Below are 26,023 nucleotides of genomic sequence, written 5' to 3' on the forward strand. Positions count from 1 at the left end.
TCCTCTTGTCAGGGACTCTAGAACTACAGGACATAGTTTAAAAATAAGAGATCTCCCATTAAAGATGGAGAAAATGATGAATTTTTTATCACAGAGGATCATTAGTATTTGGAATTCTCTTCTCCAGCGAGCAATGGAGATAAAGGAGTCAACAGTTATGTGGGGAAGGCAGGAAAGTAGTGTTAAGGCCACAATCAAATTAGCATGATCTTATTAAATGGCAGAGCAGACTCGAGGGGTCAAATGGCCTATTCCTGCTCCCCTTTCTTATGTTCTTGTTATGCAAATGTATAACTTTTTTATAAATCAAACTCAATTTTCAATAACAGTGATCTGAATTGAGCTTTACAATCCGCAAATGTCTAAATCTCCTTTGCAGTACAAGTTCTGATCTCATTTTCATTAATGTCAAAATATTCCATGGAGGATTAAAGATGTAATTTAAAATTGGCTGTTTTCTCTACAGTCAGATCAATGCTTGAAGTAAGGGTTTTACAAAGCAGCACAAAAGCTCAACTCTTTGTAAATCTGACCAAATTCGATTAGGTTGCAGTCAAATTGAGCTGTAAAATCAATGGCCAAAAGAAAACTTGTAATACAATCTAAAAACTGAGTGACCTGGCTAGTTAGAACAAGTTTAAGTAGAAGTCAACAACACAAATGACTGATAAGATTTGAATTGTAGGACTGAGACAAATTTTGTTTAAATCCAAATTGATCGACCTGCCACCACTGATCATTTGCTTCTGCTCGGCAGATTTTAGCCGACATAAAACAAACTGAAACCATGCCCAGCTAAACCTTCCCGAGCAAGAAACAATATTTAAAACTAAATTCACATACAATTAATTTGGTAAAGGAAAAACAGAGAATACACGCAAAGGGAATAGAAAAGTAGCTGCAACTTTCAATACATATAATTAGGTTATTTATGATTTACGCAAATCAATCATTGCAAATACTTTCCTCAGAATTAGAAGTCCTTTATCCAAACACTTAAAAAGGGCTCATCAACATTAAAGATGAACTGAGCAACATATTTGAAGAAAATTAGCTTTCATTATAATAGTTAACTGCTAATTTGCCTTTTACTGTAATAGCAAACTATCAATAGAGTAGTCAATAATTAAAATGTAAATTTGTCAGGTCTGTGACAATTCTCAGAAGAGGAACACCAAATTAATTTCTATCCTTCAGACTTTATTTTTGGTTTAGAGTACTTGTGAAGCAAAGTGATTTAATGTTCATTTTTGTTTAAATAACCTCACAAGACTAGAGACATTGTGTTGCAACTTAATTATTATATCTTAAAGCTGGAAACCTTCAGAGGCAAAGAATTAACTTCACCTCATGTTAATTATTACACAACTTTCTTAAATTTATGCTGTTACGATTAAGCTATAATTAAGCGAGAGTATAGCGGGTAACAAAAGACAGGCACATTCAAGAAGAAATCTGATGTAGGCCCAAAGAAAGCTGACATTCAATGTCAGCATTAATGTTCAATTGATAAGTTATATGTTTCTATTTGAGTTTGTGATACAACAAAGTTCAGATAAATTTATGGTGCACAACATCCGATGCTGCCACAAGTCCACAGATTTTAAGCTAGTCCAGTGTTATGGTGAGAAGGCATGTAGTATGTCGCAAGGATGCATGGAGTCAAATTCCTGGAAGATCCTTCCTCACAGCACTGTGGGTATAGTACACCCTATGGACAGCAGTGATTCAAGAATGCAGTTCACCATCACCTTCTCAAGTGCCACAGGGATGGGCAATATATGCTGTCCTAACCAGCGACACCCACATCCCATGAATGATATTAAAAAAAGGTCCTGGAGAAATGTGTCAGATATTGATAGAAAACATCTAGTCTCCAAGTGCTGTTAGAGTGGATAGGAAACTGACAATGGTTTAAATCAACAGTTCAGATGAGGCAGCAATGCATGTTATCACTTGATTTATTTAACCCTAGGAATGGAAGCAGGAATCTTTTAAAAATCTCAGGTGATATGCTGATGACATTGACCTCATAGCAACAAAGATTTGTAGTGATGAGCAAATAAAATGTTCTACCATACCACATATATTTGGATTACAGATTAAGATAAAGATTATCAAGAACATTTAATTTGGGAAGTATGAAGTTGATGTAGAGTTACACTTGGAGAGCATGCAGTTAAATGGGTGGGAAGGATTGTATAACTTGGTGGGTTAATATGAGGGAATAAGAAGTTATGTAGAAGGCCTCAAAAGAAGGATTGAACTTGTTTCTGCTGATTTTGAAAGATTAAGCAGGGTACGGAAAACTAAAAATATTTTACTAAAAATAGAGTTTCTGAAGCAATGGTTATTCGCATATTATTATGCATATCGGAACGCTGGAATAGGAGAACATTTGTCTAGCAAAAGATACTAACACAGGCGAGCTGGTTGAGAGGAACGTGATGTAAAGAATTATAACACAAGCACAAAATACTGTGGATGCTGGAAATCCGAGACAACAATGGAAAATGCTGCAAGTACTCAGCAAGTCTGGAAGCATCCGTCAGGGAAGAGCAGAGGTTAATGGATGGTATTTAATGTCCCTTGTGGTCAGGCAAGAGGGTGCAGTGTGGAGATCCTTCCCATCTCCTTCTGAAAAGGTGCAGACAGGAAGGCTTGTGGATGGTCGTCAGCCTGGAGGCAAACCAAGACCCTTAATTGCCATTGAAGGGCCTGATCCTCCTTCCACTAGTTTTCAACCAACAACAGACAGGGAACTCATCATCCAGAGAGGCTTTCCAGTAAATCCTAATCGGGTTTACCTGCAGAATTCTGGGAGGGGACGGAGGGAGGTGGGGGGCATGAAAACAAACGTCCATCATTGTCAGGCACTCTGAGCCACATCATGGGACCTGGCATCGGGAAGGGTAGTGGGAAGTCACCCCACTGCCATGCTGGACAGGAAATAGAACAACACGCCAATTAGGTCCTATCATTAAATTCGGCAGAACTTCCACATCTCTAGCAAAACTAAACTAGATTTATTCAATCATTCAAATAACTCAAAAGTTCAACAGATTTGAGTTTCAGTACGACTTCAGTCAATGTGACTGCTGAACATTCAAACACAAAACAGTTTTGGATCAACAGCAGAATGATCCCGGATTAAATATAATATACTGAAGCCTTATTTCTCTGTCAGATCGCAGAGATATTTGGAAATGTGCAGAGGAAGTGTAAAATTAGGATTATTTGTTTGTTTCACTTCTAACTAATTTTTATTTTCAAAGAAGTTGACACAGACTTGTTTTGATTTTTCACTTGTTCTGTTTAAAACAACCAGTAAACTAGACAAGTTAATGACAGTAACAAAGAGTAAGATTAATAAGTTCTAATGTTTTTACCTGATATGTTGCTAAAATATGAGAAAGAAGATTACATCGACTTGCTCCAAGAAGGTCCACTTTCTGGCACACATCATTCTTTAGTTTGTCAAAGTGAATCTTTGTGTGGCGAACTTGGCCTTGAACCTTAAATTATGAAGAAATCACCTAATTATGCAGTGATTGAACGCAGTTCTCAGAGCGAGAAGCACAAGTGAAAGGTGAAGGTCAAAATATTTCACTTTATGATTAGGCTAGTGCTTAACAAAGCCAATTACGCAGGCTGTATCAGGAGATTTGTTCTTACAAACCAGGATCTCTGTTCACATCAGATGCACAACTTATTCTTTTGTTTGAATATTGGAAGAATATCTTCCCTCTACAAAGTGGCATGAGTAATAACAAATTTTATCCTTGCTCTCACTGGAAACTAATTAGTAAGTTTATAACTGTTCAAATCTTTTAAAAAGAACTACCCTTGGCAGAGTTCTTAACTGGTTCCCACAAACTTATAATAAAGATTGATTGTACTACAGATTAGTGTTCATATAGCAGAGGGCACAAAAGTCATTTCATGCCCTCATGACCTATTTTGCATCAAAGACAACTCAATAATAAGGCAAGGGTTTATACCTGAAGCACCAACTAACTCATGCTTTCTCAATGGATGCTGACCGACCTACTGAATGTCTTCAATGTTTTTGAGCTTTTATCCAGATTAATAGCAACTGCAGTGTTTTACTTGTTGTTAATATCATTTTATTAGTTGGTTGTTTGGAGTGGTCAAGAAATAATCAATAAGTACATGCACAAAGAAATGCATGGGAAAAGAGAGCGCATTTTCAGAACAAACCATAGACAAGTGGAACATTTCGCATTAGAACTCCTTTCTAAGTTGTCTTGATCCTTTAAGCAAAACACTTTATAAAGCATCTAACACACTAGCATACCAAACACTTCATATTCATTATGATAGCTATAATGTCTGATTGTGCCAGTTGTAAACAAAAAGGGCAGACTTAAAGATGCAAGTCTGACAGGCATATTCATGCACAATAGGCAACTTATTATACAAGTACAGGAAATCTGCTAAGTTTATTAAATAAGCACAGGAAATCTGCACCAGATGGCACATTGGTTAGCACTGCTACCTCACAGCGCCAGGGACCTGGGGTCAATTCCGGCCTTGGGTGACTGTCTATGTGGAGTTTGCATATTCTCCCAGTGTTTGTATGGGTTTCCTCCAGGTGCTCCTGTTTCTTCCCACACTCCAAAATGTGCGGGTTAGGTTGACTGGCCATGCTAAATTGTCCCTTAGTGTCAGGGGGATTAGCAGGGTAAATACATATGGTTACAGGGATAGCACCTGGGTGGGATTGTTGGTGTAGGCACGTTGAGCCAAATGGCCTCCTTCTGCACTGTAGGGATTCTAAATTGAATAACTGCATTAGAAGGACATGACTGCTAAAACGTGTAATGTGCAACATATTACTTTGTTACTCAGATAGGGCTCTGTCACTTTAAATCCACAAGTCCAACAGTCAAGTAAAAAGCATCAAGGCAATAAAAGTGGAATTTGATGAGCGAACTGTGCAGAGTAAAGTCACTCAATCAGGCTTTAATTGCTCTTCAAGCTGTAAATCAGACACAGGGTAAAATGCCGAGTTTTTTTAATTCTTAAAATTAAGTGCTAAATTAAATCACATGCAAGAGACATTCTACCTCTTATATTATTCAATGTAGTTTCTGTTGACAGCATAGCTTCCGTGTACATTCTAAAGGCTTTAAAAAAACTTACTGGACTAAATTTGTATCTGAGCCACTCATGCAAAAAACTTAAGGAAAATTAATTTGTCTATTCTGAAGTGTACAGAAACAGTTATAATTTTTTTACTTTATGCTGCAAGCAGAGAACCTTAATCAGAAATCCAGTTGCTTGTACATTCTACCGACAGGTGAGGCTCACTACTGACTGTGGAAAGTTGATAATTACTTCGGAGATGCGATTTGCCAGTCATTAGTACATATTTACATATCTTCTTTCATTATATCAATTCTCAATGGCCAAGTAATTCAACGAGTTGTATGCGTGGATCAGAGGGGGGGGGGGGGGGGTAAGGGAACAGCGGTGTTAGGGAATGAGGAAATGAAACTAAAATAAATGTGTCCAGCTCATTTTAGACAAAATTAGTCAAGTTACTGGCTAATTTTGAAGTATTTAATGAAGGTGATCATGGAAGAGTCACCACTCAAGCCATTCCTCTCAGCTGAGTGAAGTTATAATTTTAAGAAATATATTTGAAAGCTATCCACAACAGTGGAGAACTTTTATTTGAAACAGAAACAACTTGTACAGATGACATCACAAATAATGTGTTCCTTCTCAAAACGTTCAATCTCTGAAAGTGTTCATACTGTTTTAATTCAGTCAAAATATTTTTACAAAGCAAATTTAAGGATAACAAGACAAAGGGCCACAAGTTTGTCATGATCAGTTTTGGGTGATAAATTGATGGTGTTTCCAAAGCATGTTGAGCTGAGCCCCAAGGCTGCACAGAAATTTGGCCTCAGGTCTTGTTGTAATAATAGTGGGGAGCTTCCTAAACCTATTATGCTTCCAGAGCTAGCCAGTCCTTTGGTTGGGGGAAATGCGGATTTACATTCCTTGCCATCAGCAGCAGTAAGTGCAGACTGATCCAAGTAAACTAAGAAACTGTACTCCATTCTTCATATCCACAAAGGCAAGAAACCAGCTCACAATAAACCAGGAATTTACAGTATACCATATGATTGGCAAAATAGATCACAGCCTACATACGAGACTAAAGGAAAGTCAAACATATTTCAAATACAATGAATGGGACAAATCAGCTATCGTCAAACATGCTCAACTTAAATGACAACCAAATCCAATAGTCCAGCTCTAAGTTTATTTCATTCATCACATACTGACATACAAGATGAGTCAGGGAGGCTATGGAGATCTACCAACACCACACTGTCCCCCAAGAAAGCGGTCTTCTTGAGTCACTGATGTCTGGCTATCCTTACACAAGAAACACGTTACTTTCAATTCTATATTGGACCAATCAGCAATGAGAATGTTAACATGCACTGACCAATTACAACTTGACCAATCAGCAATCCTGCCCATAATTCCCATTGTGGTGTTAGTGTTCCTAAAAAGGTTTTTTAAAAAATCATGATTTCTTCAGCTCCCACAGCTTCAGTGTTTTCTTAGCTCATAGCCCTAGCTGATCTCATTGCTGTCAGGTTGGCTACCAGATTTTTTTGTTCATTGCTCCTTAACTGGCTTGGATGGGAGTTGTTTGTTTTTACTTTGGGATTTTTTATAACTCTGCATTGTTCGGACGGAAAACAAAAACTGGTTGGCAGGTCAGGTGATGGTTGTTCATTCATTTTCAGTTCAGCTATAGTTTAGTTTTTAGAAGGAATAGCCAGCTGAAAGGTGTTTTCTCTCTCCTTGTTTATTTTGGAAATTCTGCTGGTTATCTGAAAACAAGGTCTTGCCTTCCTGCAGTAAAGATTTTGCGGTTGGTGGCTTGACCAGAGAGCCTCTCCCTGGGGTTCTCTGAAGCTGTTTTGACTTCAAACTGTTCTGAGTGAATCCAGAGAACTGCAGACTTCAACCAAAGGACTCAATTCCCAGTATCACGTGAGCATTAATCTTTGCTGTGTTGAACATGTTTAAAGGGTTTTGTCAATGGAATGTATTGGTTTTGATTGGAACACATTAGATACATTTGTAAGGATTATACATTATAGTGGCTATTTTGGTTTCTTGTTTGTAATTGATAAAGGTTCTTGCTAATTTTCTTACTATGCATGTTAACTATATTCTTAAATAAACTTTGTTTGATAAAATCTCCCTAGTGGGTCATTTGAATCATACCTGGAGAGAAACCTAGCGTGCTTATCCTTGCCAAATTCAAGATGCAAAACTTATGATTCAGGTGGGCTCTATACAACACTTTGGAGTTTCTGACCTGAACCACAACATCCTTCACTACATATACCTATTCTGGTCATTTCTCCAGACAATGGGCAAAGACTGTTACCTGAAATGTTGAGACCCATCAGTTCTTCCAATGAACTTTTTTAAGGTAACAACTGCTCTTTTCAGAGCAAACTTTTACACAGTATAACTGTAAATTTGTCTTCCTCAATATGTCTTTGTAAATCAATGCCACCTTATAAAAATACTAGCATTCAACTATGGTGCAAGTTATAAAATTGCAATGTAATAAATAAACAAATTGGGATATTCTAGCATGCAAATCAATTGCTGCTCCCCTGATTAAAATTGTACGAGCAGTTACGTTAAAAAGTAGTCTCTCTCTTATAGGCTGTGCTTTATATAACAGTCTTTTCATTCCCTTGTCAATAACCCCTTCACTTAGAAGCCTATGGTATGTGTGCAAATAAAATTAAAGCCTCTAAGTTTACTTTGAAAATATTAGATTTTTCTTCTTACTTTGAACAAAAATCCTTTTTCCATACAGGAAGTTTATCAATTAACCTTATGTTAAATGTACTATGTAAATGCCAACTCAGTGCTATTTCTGTAGACTTCAGTTCGTTCTAAGATTTAAGATTCAGTTGGTCATAAGATGATCTACCTTCCTGAGAGTTAGAATACTTCAACAGATTCAAAATTTAGGATATGGTTTACAGTTTATTCTTAATTTCATAAAAATGTCGAAATTGCAGTGTTCCCAAATTACATGTATTTCTGTTATTTAGGAAAGAGTAGCCAAATTATTAATAATTTTAAATATTACTCAAAATATTCATGAAAAGTACAAAATAAATAAATCTTTAGGCTTTTGATCTTAAACATTGCTTAAAAACTGGAAGGTGCTTGGTTTAAAAAAACCTGTAGGATAAAGCAGTTGTCACAATGTCAACTGACTTGAATAGCAAGGCAGAAAGAAAAAGACAACATATCAAGAAGACTCAAAGATGCCATTGTCTCATCAACGCAAGTTCATCTAAAAATACATGCTGATTGATGCAAAAGAAACAGATGAAATGCATTTCAATCAGCCAACAGTAGATTTTACAGTATTATAATTGAACGTCAGACATTATTTTGTTCACTTTCACATCCAGCTTTTAGCATAGACTTAAACTGCTGAAAAGGAAGACATTTTGCAAAATTTCAAGCAATTGCAACAAATTATACCACAGGAGAAGCAGATGCTGATTGGATGGCAGTTTGACTCTGATTGGCTGAGGTATTGCCATGGAGAAAGCAATGGGGAACTATGTACTCCCCAAGCTCCCAATTTACTGCTGATTGGTCCAACTAGTTCAAAAGGCAGAAGACTTGAATATATACTTTTATTTGCAGAAAATGGGCTCCTGTGTATGGATGTATTTTGCTTTTAGCTCGAATGATTATTTAAAATTGGTTGTTAATGGAACCATTAGCACATTCAGGATTGTTGAACAAGTACTACCTAATTGCAGAATCACATCTTAACATTATTTTTAATGGTTCAGGTCAAGATAAAAGATCCAATGATGCTATTTAAAGCAGAGCAGGTATATTTTCCTGGTATCCAGGACCACATCAATCCTTCAACAAAACTCAAGCAAATTTGGTCAATTATCTCATAGAAATCATAGAAATCATAGAAACCCTACAGTGCAGAAGGAGGCCATTCGGCCCATCGAGTCTGCACCGACCACAATCCCACCCAGGCCCTACCCCCACATATTTACCCGCTAATCCCTCTAACCTACGCATCTCAGGGGCAATTTTAACCTGGCCAATCAACTTAACCCGCACATCTTTGGACTGTGGGAGGAAACCGGAGCACCCGGAGGAAACCCACGCAAACACGAGGAGAATGTGCAAACTCCACACAGACAGTGACCCGAGCCGGGAATCGAACCCGGGACCCTGGAGCTGTGAAGCAGCAGTGCTAACCACTGTGCTACCGTGCCGCCAAATCTCATTGGTGCTTATAGGATTTGGTTATGCGTTGATTCACCACCATATTTGCCTATATTTCAACAGCAACTAATTTCAAAATGTGGCTCATTGCTGTGGAAATACCTTGCAATAAAGTGAGGATGTACATGTGCAAGCTTTAAATTCCTTTTTTTGTATCATTCATACACAAATATAGACACAAGAGGAACTCAGCAAACTAGCAATTAGAATCCATCAAGACACCAAAGTACAATGCAAAGATGGAAAATTCTATTTTCTAGCTGACAGATTAAAAATAACTTTTTTAGATTATATGTTGATAAAATTAATCAATTTATTTATATAATTGTCTGGCAGCATTGAACTTGAGCATTGCTGGAAAAAGAGATATATGCTGTCAAAACTTTTCTTCTCAGACACATACCAATTGTAAACAGAACAACAATTTGTGCTGCATAAGAAGAGTGATGACAGGTTGACAAGTGAATTGCCATGGAGTGTGCACGAGGGAACAGTTAACTGCAAAGCTTTTATAAAATTCAAAGCAGGCAGTTCAAATTTGATTGATCAAGGCATTGTCATGGGGAAATCAGGAAATACACTGCAAGCCTTTGTTTTGTTGAAAAAGGTGCAATGCATAGATAGCTCTTTCTGTCTGCAAAGGACAGGGCCCGCTGTGTGAATATATGTTGCTTTGAATGTGGGTAAGTGACCCACAGTGTGAACACAACTGACAATCTTAAATCTGCGGTTGTTAGGAAATTTGTGAAGTTAAAGTTGGAAGTTAATAAAATAACAAACAAGTAATAAGATTTACAAGTGTCTAAAAGAATAATGAAGCAATTTTCCCAGTAAGATTAGCAGGCATCTAAAGACAGAGATGCAAATTGCCATATCAGAAAAGCTATTTACCAGAGATGAGTGAATCTACACAAATGATAACTTCTAAAGGCAATGAATTTGAGGAGGTAGACAGCCCAACCCATAGGGTGGGATACTTGATTTATTGTCACATGTAATAGTATATAGTGAAAAGTATTGTTTCTTGCGCGCTATACAGACAAAGCATACTGTTCATATGGCAGGAAAGAAGAGTGCAGAATGTAGTGTTACAATCATAGCTAGGGTGTAGAGAAAGATCAACTTAATATGAGGTAGGTCCATTCAAAAGTCTGATAGCAGCAGGGAAGAAGCTGTTCTTGAGTCGGTTGGTATGTGGCCTCAGACTTTTGTATCTTTTTCCTGACGGAAGAAGGTGGAAGAGAGAATGTCCAGGGTGCGTGGGGACCTTAATTATGCTGGCCACTTTGCTGAGGCAGCGGGAAGTGTAGGCAGAGTCAATGGATGGGAGGCTGGTTTGCGTGATGGATTGGGCTACATTCAAGGCCTTTTGTAGTTTCTTGTGGGCTTGGGCAGAGCAGGAGCCATACCAAGCTGCGATACAACCAGAGAGAATGCTTGCTATGGTGCATCTGTAAAAATTGGAGAGAGTCATAACTGACATGCCAAATCTCCTTAGTCTTCTGAGAAAGTGAAGGCGTAGGTGGGCTTTCTTAACTATAGTGTCGGCATGGGGGGACCAGGTCAGGTTGTTGGTGATCTGAACACCTAAAAAACCTGAGGTTCTCGGATATCAAAGAAAACGGATATAACAGCTCGTGCCCTCATTGGGAGGGTGGCAAATTTTCCATTCAACAGTTCGAAAAAGACTAGTTTTCAATCCAACACTCAGGCCTGCTCCATCTAAAGATCCATAACAGATTGCAGATGTTCTCCCTTCAAAGATTCTCGTGGCGGGTGGGCCGGCAAAATTCCGGCCTGTGTGTCAGTGCATATACTTTTTCTTCTCTTTTACTTTAATAAATACTATTTATTAATTGTTTTTGCACAAGGATTGGACTGGTTCCTCACTGGGTTGTACATTATTTCAAACAATACATCATTAAGAACCAGTGTTTCAAGTTATCCTTCAGGGTTTTAAGACATGCCTGCAGGTAACATTAGCGGGGTTCTTAACACTGTTTGTGTCATTCTTAGTACAATCAGGGTCATTGAGCAAGTGTCATCCAATTGCAGAATCACATGTTGGATTCTATGGGTGAAATCTTATTAAGAATGACAGTGTTGATTCCGGCGCAAAACAGACCGATTCCCACTGATGGCGACATCGTGATTTCTGATCAAATCTTATGCCTCATTACTGAAAATTTTTATGCACATGAAAATTGCATCGCACTTCCCAGCACTTGTTCCAGATCAATTGAGGGGAAGGCAATGAAGAAGTCTGCACCTCATTTTTCGGAGGGAGCCCTCATCAGGATGCTGGATGGAGTGGAGCAGAGATGGGGTACACTCTACCCCACACCAGGAGATGACCTTCCAGCAAGGTCACTACCCTTGCCTGGGATGCAGTGGCAGCCCTAGAGAGTGCAAGTGTACTCTAGAAAAGGAAGGGACAACATGTGTTCAAGCATGAGCCACATTATAACAAGTCTCAGCAGGTGTTCCTGTCTTCTGCACTGGTAGGCACTCCTTGTCCCCAAAGAGCAATCCCTTCAGTCAACGCTCTCCCTCAAAGATGGCTGGGATTTGGAAGTGCCCCATGATGTAGCTGTCATGGACAGTCCCCGGAAAATGGGCACACACTTGCATGAAGCACACTGTGTGATTACATTGAGGGAGGAGTATCCCTTGCAGTTCATGAATGGTGCCGCGTGGAGCCATGGAGTGCACAGGGCCACATGGGTGCTGTCAATCAAATCTTGCACCTGGAACAAGCCTGTGAAGGTAGCAAAGCCTATGGCCCTGGCATTTTGGCTCACCTGGTGTTGGTCCTAGTTGGTATACATGTTAGCCTTCGCAAAAAAGGTAACTGTGTCTTTCCAGATCCATTTTTGTGTGGCCGACTGGGAGATGCTATATAGGTCGCCTGTGCTGCCCTGAAATAAGCCACTCATGTAGAAGTTCAGAATGACTGAGAGTTTAAGGGCCACAGGCAGTGAATGTCTCTACCCCCCCCCCCCCCCCCCCCTTCTATGATACTGCATCTCTGACATTTGCATGGTAAATGTGAGGGATTAAGGAGGGGGAGGGGGGGGGGGGTGGGCTGGATAAGACGCTCTTTTGGAGACTGGATGCAGACTCGATGAGTCGAATGGCCTCCGTCTATATTGTAGGGGTTCTATGATATGTGGACGCAGTGAGCTATGAGATTAATTAACCCAGCAGTTCATTACTTTTACATAAGTCCAATAAGGGTTTCTGTAACTTGCTTTCAAGCAGGGTCATCCACTCATGCTTAGTGGCAAGTCCAATGGGTACAAATTTTGATCCTCCATTAAGAATGGCATTCATGTTGTTGACATGGTTCCATTTCTTAAGGATGATTATTCCAGTTCCTTTGTTGCATTTTGAGATATGCATGTCTGGGTTGGCCATGATGCCTCGGAAAGACATTTGCATTGCATGTGAAAATCAGTCAACTCATTCAGGATCCTGCAATAGGTGTGCATTAGATCAGCTAGGCATGCTTTTAAGGATTCAACACATTTAACGCACGCTGGTTTGTGGTGGGATAACTGGGAGTAGAGAAGTCTGAAATCAGCAAATACTTCTTTTCATTTGATGTGGGCTGAGGGCACACCAAAACTGAAGCTATGGGCAAGAAAAAAATCCTCATTTTCAAAGAATACATGGTTGGAGAGATTAACTACCTATCTGGCAGTGTCACTAATTGTGCTGTCAAACCACTTCTGCTTGAATACGTTTACAATAAACATGTTTCAAGCAAATATTGTTGATGGTGCAGTCATTCATTGAGGCAAGAGCAGCATAAATTAATCAAATCAAAAATTAAAGAAATTTGAACACCTCTGACCAAGTGCAGTGTCTGGCACAGCATAAATTAGTAACCCTACTACCAATGTGTTCAATCTCGTCTTGCATAAGTGCTTGCTCAATTGTAGGACTGTGCCTCATCAACTATTATCAACTGAAGGATAGCCATTCTCTGGTTTATTCTCCATGGAAATGCTTTGGCCAGAGGGGACCTGCTTGGTTTGAATTTAAACAAAAGCTTTGCAGTTTACTGTTCCTTGGTGCCTTCTCCATGGCATCACCTCTATCAATCAGTACTCTCTTTTCATGAAATATAAATTGTTGCCCCTTTTACAATTGGCATTCTTGCAAATCTGTCTTGATGAGTGTAAGACTTAAAGCTTTAACAGCATGCCTCTTTTTGCAGCAATATTCAATTTATTTATTTGAAAGTAAAAATTAGTCTAACCTCCACCTCCAAACTTTGATGAGTTTTCTGTTTCTTGTTACATTGGATCCTCCGTGAACTGTTCCACATGTATATTAATTTCATGAAGCTGAAATTCAGTTATGCATCGATAAGAAGAAACTGAATTTTACATCACCTTTTGATTGCTCCTGTGCACAAAATATGGGGATTCCCACATTTGTCTAGGATTTCTGCACTTCTTCCATCGCAAGCAGGGAAACCCCCACCTCAAATCATCCTAGAGTCTCATTCCACTAAAAGTTAACGGTTGCATCTTTTAAGGGAAATTAGATAAATAGTTGAAGCAGGAGAAAGTGAAGTGAGAGATGGGGGTGGGATTATTTTTTGACTGTTCCAGCAACAGACGAGATGGACCAAATTACCTCCAATTGTGTTGGAAACTGCTATGATTCTATGTGGCTGAAGAGGTTGGCACTTATTTCATGATGAGGAAAAAAAAATTCAAAAATTAGCTCATTCCATTTAATTAAGCATTTTCAAATTATCAAGATTTTATTTTGCCTGTTAAAATAATTTTTGTTTCCTTCACCTCAGAACAGTTTCATCATACGGCAGATCCTGCCAAGAACAGTAATTAAATGCAAACAAATTATGCAGAGAATGCAGGATTTTACTTATTTAAAAGTCTAATTTCAATGATTCCTCCATAAAGGATTCCAATATTTTATGAGAATTCCATTCCAAATAGTGCAATAATTCCATAAAATCAAAGCTCTTTGTTGGCATTGAATCAAAGCCATTTTTAAAGCAGCACATTGTGTGGTGCATTGGCTCACATCTCTGCTGGAGAAAGAACTACAGGAGAGAGAAAACAGAGTAACAATAACAACAACAGAAGAGCCAAAATGGCACACTAAAGCATGCAGACTATTTAGTGTTTCTCATAATTCTTACATTCATGCTTGCTAGGGAATTGTGCAAAATCTGTGAGAAAATACAGGAGGGAGCTGGGGTGGATTGCAGTAAAAAAAAGTATCTGCAGCAATGGGAAGGCGATGGCCCTGAGTAACTGAATTATAAACTGACCTAGATTTTATTTTAGAACTATTTAGTGTGCTTGCTTAACTTGACTATTTTATCTCAAACACTTTTTGCGTGCTGCAATAAACCACTAGTCGCTATTTTATATTGACGTGATCAGAAAATAAGCCATTTTGATGTTGCTAACCTTTTCCAACAAGTTAACTTAATTTAGTATTATGAAGTAGACACTGACCAGCAACAGATTATTGCATTAGAAGGAAGTGCCTCAATTATCCTGAAGGATAAGCAAATAATTTAAAAGTCAGGTTACATTTTCTTCAATATTTCTATGTTAGGATTAAAGTTTGAAACTTAAGAATGCTGTAACAGAATCTCGGAGAAAGAATCTACACAATGCATTGTTGGCCCCTATCAGAACATAATGACCTTGAATGGCCCAGTGCTGGTCAAATGAATGAGACACTAGTGAAATATTAAGATAAAGAATAGATCTTGAAAGAATCCGCTGTCTAATGTTTAAGTCTATGGCTGGAACTTTCCGGCAGTTCACACCAGTGGGATCTTTGGTCCTGCTGATGGTACACCCCAGCTGCGTGTTTCATGGGGGCATGGGGTCCATTCAACGGAAGATCAACCAGAAGATCCTGCTGCTCGTCAATTCCGGGCCACCTCCTGCCACTGTAAAACACGCTGCAGGTTGCATGGCAAATCCCACCCAATATGTTCAAATGGTCAGATCCATTGGAATTAACTCTTACAACATTAATGATTAATTAGCCATAAACAACAGGCAGGGTGATACCAGGATTAGGTATAAAAGAGGGTTTCAGGAACCATTTTGCATGTACACACTAAGAGGGAAACGAGTTTGACCCTTGGGGGCAGAAGAGGTTCCTGTCAACAAAGGGACTGATAGTGGAGCACAAAGCCCAGGGACTGAGACAGAATTCCTGTCAGTGTGGACCCCGAATATTGCAGTTTCCTTCTGAAATTGGGGCAGAACTAATGTGGCCAAGAACGTTTGTGGTTGTTTTCCGCTTCTTCTGGACACGTCATCCATTTGAAGACATGAAGTCTGTAGTGCATGACTGATAATTATACTTTTGTTTTCTTTTATTCATTACTGTCAGGAAATCCAGAGCTGCCTTATTGTTGGGAACTACAACTTCAAAAATGCCTTTGGAGTTTCACACATGCACCAATCCAGAGTTTTGAAGTTCTTGGGTCCACTGCGCTTGCACAAAGAGAAAAAAGTGAGTAACTCAGATCATGTGACCACGTAGTGGAATGCCATTGTCGTGAGAAGTCCCAGAAAGGAGACAGGAAGAGCATCAAAAGGCAGAGGGAATAATGGAGAGGTCCCAGTTAAGAGGGAAGGGGAGCAAACAAAGAAGCTTCAAGCAGAAAAAGGGCTGCGATTAACAGACTTTTAAGTGGTGAAGACTCGGGAGAAGCCCTGTCAAAGAGGGCTTGGGAGCAGCCCTGATGATCTAAGAAAGCACAGTAAGAAGTCTTACAACACCAGGTTAAAGTCCAACAGGTTTATCTAAGAAAGCAGCAGAAGGTTGGTGATTTTGTGCTGCAGGCCTTTGGGGTAAAGGTAGCAGTAATGTTCTGCTCAGCATGGCTGAAAAGCTGAAGTTGTGCTTGTATGTTGGTGCTGAAGTGCAGACTCAGGAATGCAAGGGAATGGAGTTTTGGTGAACAAAAACTAAAATTGCATGATGGGCTGTCGTTGAGGCTGACTAATTTGGAGCAATTTTGAGAGAGAATTCCAAGGCAAAATCTTTGAAGATGGAGACTATAATCCCTCATGAGAGAAACAGAGTTTCAACAAGATTGGTTGACTTAATGTTTACTGACGTCTAGGTGGGTTGCTGAGAAATCTGTGGAACATGTCTCGGTTGCATCTGCCATTTACAGTGCAGTGTGGTGTGTTTAAGAACAGTTTGCCTATTAATTCACATGCACCTCGTGTATACCGTTAATGTTAGAATATGGGATGGATATTGTAAATTTTTTTATATTTCTAACCATGTACAGAAAAGTTTATTTTTGTTTGTTCCAAATCTGTGGAATCTCGTGGCTTTATTCTCTTATCAAGTGTCTTGAATCTCAAACTTTGTCTGCTTTAAACGAAAGGTATTGGTCCCAAACTAGATCGTACCAAGAACTTGTGGGTCTAGTCAGCATGGATAGTCAGCACGGATTCGTGAAGGGCAAGTCATGCCTCACAAATTTGATTGAATTTTTTGAGGAGGTAACTAAGTGTGTTGATAAAGGTAGGGCAATTGATGTCATATACATGGATTTTAGTAAGGCGTTTGATAAGGTCCGCCATGGTCGGCTTATGATGAAAGTAAGGAGGTGTGGGATAGAGGGAAAGTTGGCCGATTGGATAGGTAACTGGCTATCTGATCGAAGTAAGAAGTTTAACAACACCAGGTTAAAGTCCAACAGGTTTATTTGGTAGCAAAAGCCACACAAGCTTTCGAGGCTCTGAGCCCCTTCTTCAGGTGAGTGGGAATTCTGTTCACAAACAGAACTTATAAGACACAGACTCAATTTACATGAATAATGGTTGGAATGCGAATACTTACAACTTACTTACAACGCGACACACGACAGCGCAGAGTCGCGGAGCAGAAACTGATAGCCAGGTTCCGCACACACAAGGACGGCCTCAACCGGGATATTGGGTTTATGTCACACTATTTCACATAAATATTTCTGCTTTTTTCCTCCTGAGTCTTTATCATGCGATCCTAGAATCAGAATTTATGTCACACTATTTGTAACTCCCACAGTTGCGTGGACCTGCAGAGTTTCACTGGCTGTCTTGTCTGGAGACAATACACATCTTTTTAGCCTGTCTTGATGCTCTCTCCACTCCCATTGTTTTGTTTCTTAAAGACTGGATTAGTTGTAAGTATTCGCATTCCAACCATTATTCATGTAAATTGAGTCTGTGTCTTATAAGTTCTGTTTGTGAACAGAATTCCCACTCACCTGAAGAAGGGGCTCAGAGCCTCGAAAGCTTGTGTGGCTTTTGCTACCAAATAAACCTGTTGGACTTTAACCTGGTGTTGTTAAACTTCTTACTGTGTTTACCCCAGTCCAACGCCGGCATCTCCACATCATATCTGATCGAAGACAGAGGGTGGTGGTGGATGGATGGAAAATTTTCAGACTGGAGGCAGGTTGCTAGCGGAGTGCCACAGGGATCAGTGCTTGGTCCTCTGCTCTTTGTGATTTTTATTAATGACTTAGAGGAGGGGGCTGAAGGGTGGATCAGTAAATTTGCTGATGACACCAAGATTGGTGGAGTAGTGGATGAGGTGGAGGGCTGTTGTAGGCTGCAAAGAGACATAGATAGGATGCAAAGCTGGGCTGAAAAATGGCAAATGGAGTTTAACCCTGATAAATGTGAGGTGATTCATTTTGGTAGGACTAATTTAAATGTGGATTACAGGGTCAAAGGTAGGGTTCTGAAGACTGTGGAGGAACAGAGAGATCTTGAGGTCCATATCCACAGATCTCTAAAGGTTGCCACTCAAGTGGATAGAGCTGTGAAGAAGACCTATAGTGTTAGCTTTTATTAACAGGGGGTTGGAGTTTAAGAGCCGTGGGGTTATGCTGCAACTGTACAGGACCTTGGTGAGACCACATTTGGAATATTGTGTGCAGTTCTGGTCACCTCACTATAAGAAGGATGTGGAAGCGCTGGAAAGAGTGCAGAGAAGATTTACCAGGATGCTGCCTGTTTTGGAGGGTAGGTCTTATGAGGAAAGGTTGAGGGAGCTAGGGCTGTTCTCTCTGGAGCGGAGGAGGCTGAGGGGAGACTTAATAGAGGTTTATAAAATGATGAAGGGGATAGATAGAGTGAACGTTCAAAGACTATTTCCTCGGGTGGATGGAGCTATTACAAGGGGGCATAACTATAGGGTTCATGGTGGGAGACATAGGAAGGATATCAGAGATAGGTTCTTTACTCAGAGAGTGGTTGGGGTGTGGAATGGACTGCCTGCAGTGATAGTGGAGTCAGACACTTTAGGAACATTTAAGCGGTTATTGGATAGGCACATGGAGCACACCAGGATGATAGGGAGTGGGATAGCTTGATCTTGGTTTCAGATAAAGCTCGGCACAACATCGTGGGCAGAAGGGCCTGTTCTGTGCTGTACTGTTCTATGTTCTAGTCCAGAATCATAACATTAGTTGGCAAGTCTTTGGTTAATTCAAAAGTGTATTGTTGTTCTCTTTTGTTTATGTTCAATAAATTTTGGTTTTTTGCTAAATCAACATTTGAGTCTGCCTGATGGTTATATCTCTGTTGAAGAAAATCAGTTTTAAAGGGCTAACTTAGATTCCAGTGACTGGGCTACATGCAACTAAATTAAATCAAGTCTAAATTTATTGAAACACCCTTTTTCAGACTTAAAGATTTAATTATTAATCACACAAGAGGATATAAAAAGTATCTTGCTGAACGCTTACCCCAAGTGCAGGGCGTGAATCACTCAAACAGGTACATGTGGAATATGTAGGTTCCAAATTTGTGTCATAAATCTCAAAGTTCATCATTACAGGTTCTGCTCATATTATACATGTGCAGTAAAATAATAAAATGTCAATCATATAAATGGAGAGGGGTAAGAGGTATACCTCTGTGGTTATGCATGATTTAATAAGAATTTGCTCACCATTTTAGTGTGGATTGCAGTTAAGTGTCATACCAGCACAGGCATGAAGATATTACTTTTTTAAAAACTGGATTCTGTTTAAAATGGACCCTAATTAATTGTAAGATGGCTGCTGGAGGGTCACCTGACTTTTGCAACATCAACAGCCTAGCACGCTTTCTGGAAGGTTCCAAATTGGACTGTAGTGCAAGACCGCAAGAAACTACAAAAGGTTGTGAATGAAGCCCAGTCCATCACACAGACCAGCCTCCCACCCATTGACTCTGTCTACACTTCTTGCTGCCTCGGAAAAGCAGCAAGCATAATCAAGGACCCCACGCATCCCAGACATACTCTCTTCCACTTCAAAAGTCTGAGGTCACATACCAACCGACTCAAGAACAGCTTCTTCCCTGCTGCCATCAGACTTTTGAATGGTCCGACCTCATATTAAGCTGATCTTTCTCTATGTCCTAGCTATGACTGTAACACTACATTCTGCACCCTCTCCTTTCCTTCCCTATGAACAGTATGCTTTGTCTGTATAGCCAGCGAGAAACAATACTTTTCACTGTATTACTAATACGTGACAATAAGAAACCAAATCAAATATAAAGGGCAAGGATCTCCCTTGAATGGACATGCATCGACAGCACTCTTCTATGGAAGTTCACTCTTACTGTTGTTATGGTTTACTCCAAAACACAGGGACAATAAGCTTCTAGGCTCTTTGACACTCTGCCATGCAACAAAGGAGAACTATTGAGACTGATGGTGGGATTTTATGCTCCTGTTCTTTTGGATGGGTTTGATGATGGGAGGGGAAAATTTTGTGAGAGGCCCAAACTGCGCTTTACCTCAGCAGCAAATCTCTCCGAGATCATCTCCACCAGTGATGTAAATTCAACATCAGGAACATAATTATAACACATTTGAATCTCATCATCAGGCTCCTATGCTTGAATCATTCCCCTGGAAGAAATTCCATTCACATCGACGTGAGGGCAGACCTGTGTGAATTATGACTGGTCTCCTACGGCGTGCAAAAGCAGGCAGACCTCGGAGAGAGGCTCAGATGAGTGCTTAGCTCAGAGGGGAGGGGGTCATTCCTGGAACTACTCCCTGGCAGTGCAGGGGGGGGTGGAAGTTTTACATGGACCTTTGTGCACTGGGGAGGCCTTTGGAAATGGCAGCCCAATATTTTAAAAACTAATTTGCTGGCGTGCGGGCTCTGTCGCTAGTGTTACATCTTGGGACCCGTCCCATGACTTTTAAAATCTATGTTCCCAAAAATACCGTTGAAAAAGCTTCCAATGTCGCTTTTCCTGCCCGCTCCTGCACTCTGCCAAATACAAAAATGATTCTGCCCTTAGTATCGACAATGGAAAGTTAAAGATTACAATCCACCTTCTATTGTGTATCAATAGCTTTTCTCCATGTGACTAAACATTTTCACTAAGACAAACCACCATTTGCTTTCCATTGTGTATCTTCGACCATTCATCATGCGATTGAAACTGCCTTCTGATTTTTCAATCCTTTTATCCAAAAACTGAGATAGACTAGGCAATCTGCAGAATACTAACAGCAATATCAGAGTGGCAAAGGAAGGATATGTCACCTTGTCTTTCAAGCCCTCTGAGGCTTGAAATCTTTTAAAAACCTCCTCCAACCTGTTTTAAAGAGCTCCAGGTTTGCCTGTAAGAAATTGGACTTCAGTTACAACAGTCATCAGGACCTGTCTACATGACCTGCTGAACAGTCTACACTTCAAAGGAACCTTGCAGTTAATCAGAGTTTTAATTCCAACCATGTGAACTTAAATGAACTTCAATTACAGAATGGCAATAGCTCTCTCCTTCACTGGATTCTGAAAGACATGTAAACTGATAACTGTTTGGTTTTAATATTTGTAGAAGTGCTTACTGGCTTTAATTGTAGAAGTGAACTACTGGCTTTAATTGCATCTTTCTGGGGTGTGCGAGTGGGAGAATAAATAATACCCCTCGTTTTAATCCAGGAAAGTCTGTTAATTGACCGCACACTAATGGGAATTTGTGAATACACATCAGCCTTATCAAAATAAAGCTACATTGATTATAGACAGAAGGGAAAGGAAATTGGGAGTTTTGGTTTATTGCTCTCTCCTGTCTGCAACGTCAGAATTGAGTAACTGCAGCCCAAATAACATAATATTTAAACTAAATCATGGCTTATTCCAAAATTTCTAATTGGCATTCTACTTATATTGTTGTAATATTTAAAGATGATGAGCGCTAACAGACTAATTTACAGATTCACGCTTCAATTACTTTTCAAACTGCTGATCTTAATCAAATTCATACAGTGCCATGAATCAAAGTTATAAATTTAGACCAACTTTATTAAAATATGTTCTGGACCACTAACTGAGGCACTTCTACTTACACTGTCAAATATATGTTCTAGACCACTAGCTGAGACACTTACTTATTTTGTCGAATAGGAAACTAATTTCAATCATGCCAAAATAAAGCATGAATATTAAAACTACAGAAAAAAAACAATTATACTCTTTCGAACAAACCCACATGGGGAGAATAAAATCCACCATTACAGCAGTTGGTATCACAAATGTTGTTTATACACAGATTATACGTACAATCATACAGTGTCCAACAGTTTGATATGATGTGCCTTGCTGTGTGAGTGAGGAGAGAGTTAGCATGTTTTCTGCTTTTCTGTGCCAGTTTGCTTTTCATTTTCAGCCCACGCTGCTGGCTAGTAGCAATGTGAAAAAGGGAAAACATGTTGTTCTGTCAGTACACAGCCTCTCCACTGGCAAGTCCTCAGTTGTGCCTTCTCATGGACGCATGCAAACTGTGTCCTTCGTGGCCCCAAGCTAAAGTTTCAGAGGAACCTGGAGGAGGCTTGCCTCCAGACAAGTGGATATGCCCTGGCACTCATGAACCAAACTCCCAGCTATGGACAAATAGCTCTATTGCATTGTAGATATCTCTGGAGAATTGAAGGCTAAAGAAACAAGCCATAACAAAAAATCTGGAGTGCCTATAGGCAGACTTTTGTCTAAATATGTGATCTCAACTCCTGCAACCAAGATTTAATGAGGTGTTTTACTTTCCTTTGGACACAGTTGGGAAGGTCTTAAGGGGGACCCTGGTGTTTAGGCAACACAGACTCTCCGTAAATTTGCCCTGGCTCGTGCCACTCCAGTTCCATCACAAAAAACATTGGTCTGCAATTATAAAAATGTTTAGCCCTACATGGTTACAACATGTTCACTCCACCAGCCTCTCAATTTAAACAGGGTCAGTTAACCTCATGAGTACCTATGCTCCAACATTGAGGAAGGCTCCACTGTGGCCCACCAATCAGCCACCACCCATCTCAAGTCCAGCAGTCTCAACTAATAAGGTGCTGACATGCCATGGTCCGCCTTGGGGTGCTTGGGACTTAAGAGTTTCTGCTCAAAAAGTGGATGGAATACATCGCTCCAGGCAAACAAACAAGTAGAAAGAAGATGCACATTCTTCAATAGGCAAGTTGGAATGTCAGGACTATTTTCATGGGACTAATAGCCAGTCAATTATGTGCACAAGACATCTGTGATCAACATGACACTTGATAGGCTGAGCATTGACATAGCATCCCTACAAGATAACAGGCTTGCCTCGAATGGATCATTGAAGGAAAAACATTGCGCATTCATCTGACTGGGGAAAAGGTCAGAGGAAATGCATGAACAAGTTGTGGGCTTTACATTAAGAAACTCACTACCCTCGATGATAGAAAACCCAGAAACTGTTGGAACATGTTTACTCTACCAGCTTCTCAATGCAAACAGTCAGTTAACCTCGTGAGTCCCTATGCTCCAACACTGAGCTCCACTACAGAGCGAAAGATAATTCTATGTGGGTCTTGACAACAGAATCCCTAAGTCAGAACATCTTTACATACTGGAGGATTTCAACTTATGGAAATAGACCATGAAGCATGGCCCTTCTGCCTCGGACATCATGGATAAATGAGAATGCAGTAAGAAGTTTAACAACACCAGGTTAAAGTCCAACAGGTTTATTTGGTAGCAAAAGCCACACAAGCTTTCCAATATACCTGTTGGACTTTAACCTGGTGTTGTTAAACTTCTTACTGTGTTTACCCCAGTCCAACGCCGGCATCTCCACATCATAAATGAGAATGGACAGAGACTACTTGAGCTTTGCCACTACCATAAGCTTGTGTAGCTAACAAACACCTGGTTTCAAAACAAACCATGCTACAGGGTGTTGTGGACACATCCAAGATCAGGGCAATGACACCAACTGATTTTGATCATCACCAGACATGAATATCTGAACAGCATTCTCAACACATACTCACTGTGATACAGATCACTACCCTTTGAGCACTAGGATAATGATGCAACCCTCAGAAGCTTTTTCATTCAAAGCTGAAAAGACGTCCTCATATTAATATCAACCATAATGCCTACCCAGATTAAAAAAAAAGTTCCTCAACTCGATTTAACAGTTGCTCTTCAGCATTCACACAGAATGCTGAAGTGAAATGTAACATGCTTCAAGATACCATCTACAATATCCTAGCCCAATGATTCTTCAGCTGCTTCAGCAATTGCATTCCTTCCATTAGAAAATCAGAAATAGGTTGTCTGCTGATGATTGCACAATGTTCAGCACCATCCATGACTCCTCAAATACTGAAGCAATCCATGTCCAAGTGCAGCAAGACCTGGACATTATCCAGGCTTGGGTGACAAGTGGCAAGTAACATTTGTGCCACATCAGTGGCACAATGGCCTGAGTGACCTCCTTCTGTGCTGAAATTCATATGATTCTATGGTTGTACGTAATTGAAGAAGATACAATTGCTGAAATCTTGCTACCATTTATGCCGGTGGGATCTTATGGTCCCGCCAATGGCGTACATCTTCTGGCTGTGAGGACCATAAGATCCCACTGCCAACGAACTGCATAGAACATAGAAAAACTACAGCACAAAACAGGCCCTTCGGCCCCACAAGTTGTGCCGAACATATCCCTACCTTTGGGCCTACCTATAACCCTCCATCCTATTAAGTCCCATGTACTCATCCAGGAATCTCTTAAAAGACCCTATTGAGTTTGCCTCCACCACCACTGATGGCAGCCGATTCCACTCGCCCACCACCCTCTGTGTGAAAAACTTCCCCCTAACATTTCCCCTGTACCTACCCCCCCCAGCACCTTAAACCTGTGTCCTCTCGTAGCAGCCATTTCCACCCTGGGAAAAAGCCTCTGAGAGTCCACCTGATCTCTGCCTCTCAACATCTTATATACCTCTATTAGGTCTCCTCTCATCCTACGTCTTTCCAAGGAGAAAAGACCAAGCTCCCTCAGCCTATCCTCATAAGGCATGCCACACAATCCAGGCAACATCCTTGTAAATCTCCTCTGCACCTTTTCAATCTTTTCCACATCCTTCCTGTAATGAGGCGACCAGCACTGAGCACAGTACTCCAAGTGGGGTCTGACGAGGGTCTTATATAGCTGCATCATTATCCCCGGACTCCTAAAGTCAATCCCTCGATTGATAAAAGCCAGCACACCATACGCCTTTTTAACCACCTCCTCCACCTGCGGGGCCGATTTTAGAGTCCTATGGACCCGGACCCCAACGTCCTTCTGATCCTCTACAGTACTAAAAGTCTTTCCCTTTATATTGTACTCCTTCATCCCATTTGACCTGCCAAAATGGACCACTATGCATTTATCTGGGGTTGAAGTCCATCTGCCACTTGTCCGCCCAGTCTTGCATTCTATCTATGTCCCTCTGTAACTTCGGACATCCCTCCAGACTATCCACAACCCCACCAACCTTCGTGTCGTCGGCAAACTTACCAACCCATCCCTCCACTTCCTCATCCAGGTCATTTATGAAAATGACAAACAGCAAGGGTCCCAGAACAGATCCCTGGGGCACACCACTGGTGACCGACCTCCATTTAGAAAAAGACCCATCTATACCCACTCTCTGCCTCCTTTGGGCAAGCCAGTTCTGGATCCACAGGGCAGCAGCCCCTTGGATCCCATGCCCTCTCACTTTTTCGAGAAGCCTTGCATGGGGGACCTTATCGAACGCCTTGCTAAAATCCATATAAACCACATCTACTGCTTTCCCTTCGTCAATGTGTTTAGTCACATTTTCAAAGAACTCCATCAGGCTCGTAAGGCACGATCTGCCTTTGACAAGGCCATGCTGAGTATTCTTGAGCATACTAAACCTCTCTAAATGCTCATAAATCTTGTCCCTCAGGATCTTCTCCATCAGCTTACCAACCACTGAGGTTAGACTCACCAGTTGGTAATTTCCTGGGCTATCCCTATTCCTCTTCATGATTGCCACATTCCACTGCCGTGAAGCACACCACAGAGGAGGGGAAGAAAATATCATCCAAAACGTTTGAAGTTACATTGTTATCCTTGACAATCAAATCTGAAAATAGTCATTACTTCTCCAAATTTTAACAACAGGGCTTAAGGGCTGCATTTGCCTAATTTTATGGATGGAGTGTTAATTCAATTGTATTGCCGAGGAGTGCACAGTATTCATAAAAATCTCTTTTAAGGAATTCTGTAACTGAAATTTGATTTCCTCTTCAGCAATTGAAAATGTAATACACCCTGGTCAATGACACACCATTAGTACAGTGCTGAAATGGAAA

The 26,023-nt window shown here is 40.4% G+C and overlaps 1 protein-coding gene across 2 annotated transcripts in view; it reads right to left on the reverse strand.

The window, feature by feature from the left end:
- Positions 1-26,023, reverse strand: part of ica1 (islet cell autoantigen 1) — a 146,094-nt gene that overhangs the window by 93,839 nt on the left and 26,232 nt on the right. For both annotated transcript variants that reach the window (XM_078228018.1, XM_078228011.1), the window contains exon 5: positions 3,390-3,515. In XM_078228018.1, coding sequence (XP_078084144.1) covers positions 3,390-3,515 — 126 coding nt within the window. The remainder of the gene's footprint in view (positions 1-3,389; positions 3,516-26,023) is intronic.

Source organism: Mustelus asterias, chromosome 2, assembly GCF_964213995.1.
Source record: "Mustelus asterias chromosome 2, sMusAst1.hap1.1, whole genome shotgun sequence".
Classification (NCBI taxonomy): domain Eukaryota; kingdom Metazoa; phylum Chordata; class Chondrichthyes; order Carcharhiniformes; family Triakidae; genus Mustelus; species Mustelus asterias.